The 5,111-nt window shown below is 31.2% G+C and overlaps 1 protein-coding gene across 1 annotated transcript; it reads left to right on the plus strand.

Annotated features, from left to right (window-relative positions):
- Positions 1–732, plus strand: LOC134278417 (anaphase-promoting complex subunit 15-like). The gene is made up of 3 exons (XM_062760732.1): positions 1–190; positions 296–355; positions 507–732. The coding sequence occupies exons 1-3, from the start codon at positions 71–73 to the stop codon at positions 633–635; spliced, it is 309 nt and encodes a 102-aa protein (XP_062616716.1). The 5' UTR covers positions 1–70; the 3' UTR covers positions 636–732.
- The last annotated feature ends 4,379 nt before the right edge of the window (positions 733–5,111 follow it).

Raw genomic sequence — 5,111 nt, forward strand, 5'->3', positions numbered from 1 at the left:
GAATTAGCTATTTCCAGTTGCAATTCGTTTGAAAACAAAATCAAGTACTGTAGAAAATATATACATTGTAATGACGTTTCGCTTCCCCAGTCTTGTTCCCGGGGCTATAGATCCTCTGTGGTTTACAGTGGACCGTCCTTGTGATGATGAAAATGAGTTGGAACAGCTAGAGAAGGCACACGACCTTTGGGTATGTAGAACAGTACGTTGTTCTGTGTTTTTGTGATATTAACGTAATGGAGAGCTTTCTAGACGTGACAGACATGTAATGAATAATTATAACAATATTTTTAAGCTTGAAAGCATAGCCAAGAAAGACAACAATATAGTTCCAGTAGGGAAAACTGCATCAGAGGTAAGGACATTTTAATTTTGTCATGTTTCTGCCAGTTAACTTCTTTCCTTCAAGGATTTGTTAGACTGTTCAATATTACGTGAAAATTAGCCACGTACTCTTTGTTAAAATTTTTAAACAATGACTTTTTTTCATTTTGGACTGTTTATAGCATTTAGAGGATGATGATGAAGATGAGGACGATGACGAGGGAGATGACGATGATGAGAGTGACACAAACGACGATGAACTGGACACAGACATGTTAGATGAACGGGACTCAGGAGATGATGCTGGTTAATAGGGTTAGGTTATGATGATGAATTGGACACGAACATGTTAAGTGAACGGGGCTCTGGAGACAATGCTGTTCAGTCATCCATTTATTGTTGTATGTGTCTTCCATATAGAGAGTAACAGTACCCAGTTCATGTTGAATAAATTATTGACATTTGTATGAATAAATTTTATCTATCATGCATTGGAGCATATCATTGCCATGATGATCAAATCTTTATATTGTTTTCAACATGTTAAAACTAATTTAATATTGTAATTTATCTTCATAAAATGAAGGAAACCATACATGCCAACTTTCCCGATTTAGGCGGGATTTTCCCGATTTTACCCTTTCGTCCCGCCTTCCCGATCGGGAGAGAAAAATTGCCCCAATTTCCCGATTTGAAAAAATTCAGATTTTCAGTTTCCCTACCGCCGAATTTTGTCAATCGGGATAAGAATATCAGAGTTGTTTATTCAATGCACACAGACAAGTCTCATTGTTTACATAGCATGCAGAGTTAATTAGCCACAGGAAATCACTTCTCGCTTGAACGCACAGGCTGCTGTCCAGGTACAGGTAGCTTATAGCCTGGAGCAGTTAGGGGACAATCTTTTTCAGTTTGAAGGGGTATGCGGAGTGAAACACATAGATTAAGGGCTTAATTAGTAGTCATTTTATTAAAAACAAAAATTAAAGTCAATAAAATGATAATCAAACAATAAAATTGGAATCCAAAAAGATCGTTTTTTTGAAAACGAAAGTAGAAAATTTCAAAGCATATATAGCTGCTGATTTTAACTGCTAATAATAAAAATATTGTATAATTTGTCAATTTAAAAAAAATATTGAAAATAATTTAGATTAAATAATACTCTCATGTTAGGTACACTGAATCCCCCCCCCCCATTCTCCCATAGATCATACTCATATTGTACATTGTATTTCTTTGTTACATATATGTCAAGGAAATACCAGAGACCCATAAGGCATTACCAAGACTGCAAAAGTTCATCATGTTCATGATGTAGTCTTTTACAATTTTAATTTTCTTTGGGATGGGTGGGGGGTGGGGCTTGTGTTAAAAAAATTTAATTAGGCCTATTTCTCCTAATTGTTTTGTGTGTGAGATAAAATTAATCATGCACTGTCTATATACATGTACTTACTTTTAGGGAATAAAGTGACACTTGATTTTAAGGGTACATACCAGAAACAAAATGTAAATTGATAGAACAGAATGACAACTATTAAGCAAAGATATTTAAATTTGGAAAAATAAAACTTTAATTTGTATTGTTTTATTTGTGCTGTATTAATAAGTGCTATCAATATTATAATTTCAAAAAAAAAGTATTTCATAATCATTTATTTTCACGACAAAATGTCGCGAATTTAAAGCTTTGAAAATTGTCGTCACGCGCAAAATCCCCCATAAGAATTTTCAAAAGTTGGCATGTATGGGAAACAATTGTGCATTTCTTTAGAAGTATATAATATTAGTGATGTCATAAAGACTGTTCTTTTCTGATATTATGATAGGCTTTAATAATTAAAATTGAATTTTGTGACATACATATACTTGTTTCTGAACTTTATTTATATATTATACATCCAATATTTATTTTCTTCAAGTCTAATGTGTAAAGGAAGGACAACTCTGATTAAAGAATGTACAGAATCAAAGGAATTCTCAAACTAAGTTACTACTAGTTTAAAAGTTATAACTTCAGAAGTTGTTAACTGAGATCATTTCGAAGAAGGAAGCTTAGAGAAATGACTGATTAATCTATTTTTTGTTGTCCCTTAAAAGAATACAACAATTTATGATGTGACAATTCTGCTTTGATTACAGGGAGTTTGTTTCTGTATATCCCTGTGAGTGCGCTGTAATCGCAAGGAGATCGCTACTATGACGTCACAAGTCGGCGATCCCCTGGTTTAGGTCTGTCTTCCTACAAATTCATCAATGCTAGAAATATATGTATAATGTCACTTTATGCAGAGCAAATATACATTTGACATAATGGCATTAACACACATTTCCTCAAGAAAACTTGGTAATTTTTTATGTTAGCACATCACAATCTCTGGTCAAATATTCTTTTTTTTTTTGGGGGGGGGGTGGATTTGATTGTACATGTAAACATTCACTGTATGTTTATATGAACTTTTGGAATTTCAGTTTAGTATTGGCTTCCAGGTACAACAAAAATGCAACAAAAATGGATTTTATCATCATAAACTTTATTTCAATAATCTATTTCATAAAATAAAAGAAAACATACACTCTGGATAATGACTTTCTAAGAATCAACAAAGAGTAAGAGCATTTAGATGAATTATTTTTGGAGACAGTACATTGCACTATCATAAGAGGAACATCCTTCTAGCAAGTGCTAGAAATAAATCTTGGATGTGAGAGATTTCCTGAAACTGTGAGAATGATAAAAAAAATAGCAAGATTTATAATAATAAAAAGACAGCAGAAAAGTACTAGTAAATTTTGTAGAAAGTTTTGATGAAATTCTTCATGAGAAAAGGCACGAGAAAATAATAAATAAACAAAATATATACCTCATTTAATCACACATGAAAAGCACTAAGATTCAAATCTATGGTGTTGCAAAACAAATATGTATTGATCAACCCAATGACCCATCAAGGAAAATTTTGAATGTTGCATATAAGAACAGCTTTTTATACCAATTATCCAAAAAAAAAAAAAAAAATTGAAAATAGGGGGGAGGGTGTAATTTTGAAATGGGGACTCAGGACAAAGACATATGTATAACAACCAGCATTGATATGTTGATAAAATTATTATACAGAATGTATGTATTAGTCTTTATATGTGAACTCAACAAATGTAAATTAATATACACTCCTTTATTTAATCCTTATTAATTTTAGAGTTCATTTTTCCAAGAGAAAACTTAAACATGGAATCGGCAATGTACATGGTCATTTGTATTGATTCAGTTCTCTATTCAATAGAGAAAAAAATGAAGGTGTAAACTAATTAACTGATTATTAATTTTTGTTTTGAGGTAAGGAATGAGTATTCAATGATAACCATTGAGGCACTTCATGGTTGATTTAGATGCTCAATTTTATTCCTATCATCAGGAGAACAATGCCAGAATATCATAGTGTGCCAATTTATATTCATCTGGGGGGTGACAGCATATGGAGTACTCTCAAAATAAAATAACACGTGATGACTTTTTGGACAACATATCACAATGATTATGAAGTATTTCATAAAACAATGGTGAGATCAGAAGAAGGATAAACAAAAAATTGCACTCACAAAAATAAATGGATAATCGTACACATGATTTGTAAAAGCACCTAACCCTAAGGACAACATGCCCCCGCTTACAACATAACTAACAAAGTGGAAAGAGTTATGTGTATTGTCTAGCTAATGCCTATCCCAGCAATTTTTGGTCAAATATATGTTACAGTAATGTATTAAGTATAGTTATTGCACACTGAATTCCATTTTAAACATCAAATACGATTAGGATTTGGTGAGTGAATCATTCATCCATTTCAATGTTAACTTTGGTTAACTTTGGTTCAACATATGATTAGCATCTTTGGCGTCTGATCCTTTAAGAAATAAGCTTTATTATGTGGGACACATGTTGTAAGCTTTGTACTATATCATGCTACATATCTGAAAGCACTACAAGTGTCAAAATGGAAATAAATTTATATGCAAAAATAATGATACATCATTTTCACTGAAATAAATTTAAGATCTACTGCAAATCTTATTTCATTAATAATGAAAATTTGATTAGTCACATGCTAATTAATGAAAGGTTCAAATCCTGCTTCAATCACATAAAATTTGCCTTTACACTGAAGAAACAAATTTCAATTCAATTAAGATATTGTCTGCAGATCTAGTACATGTAACAGCATACAACAATATGATGAAATTAAATTGTGAGAAAATTAAAAATGAATACCAGATTCCAATCATTTTCTGTAAATCATATAACCATTATGAAATGCATGATTGAGTGAAAAAAAAATGTCAAAATTTAAAAAACCTCACTCTAAATGTTATCCCATTTATTTTTTCTGCATGACACCAGAAACTGCTGATGAGACTGTAACTCTGATGGATTGTATTAAAAGTAACAACATTTTTACAGAACTATATGTATCTTAATGTTTTCTAAACTAATCTTGTAAGAAGTTTTCTTTAAATAAATCTGTTTTGTATTTACGGTAAACATGAAAATTAAACTGATGCAAAATAAATCTACTTTTAGTATACATGCATGTATATTAAAAATGACAGCCTGTGGCTCAATAAGCTAATAAATTACTCTTATACTTCACAAAGTTATGAAATCTTTAAAACAATTTTATAGTACTTTATACTGTAACAACAATGAAATACTGTCTGTTAAACTTGTTCGAAAAAAGGTGACAATCATATCTGAAACAGATGCTTGACATTAATTCACTTTAAAA

Source organism: Saccostrea cucullata, unplaced genomic scaffold (assembly GCF_032062105.1).
Source record: "Saccostrea cucullata isolate Sc308-1 unplaced genomic scaffold, CSIRO_AGI_Scuc_v1 ctg4752, whole genome shotgun sequence".
In the NCBI taxonomy this organism is placed as follows: domain Eukaryota; kingdom Metazoa; phylum Mollusca; class Bivalvia; order Ostreida; family Ostreidae; genus Saccostrea; species Saccostrea cuccullata.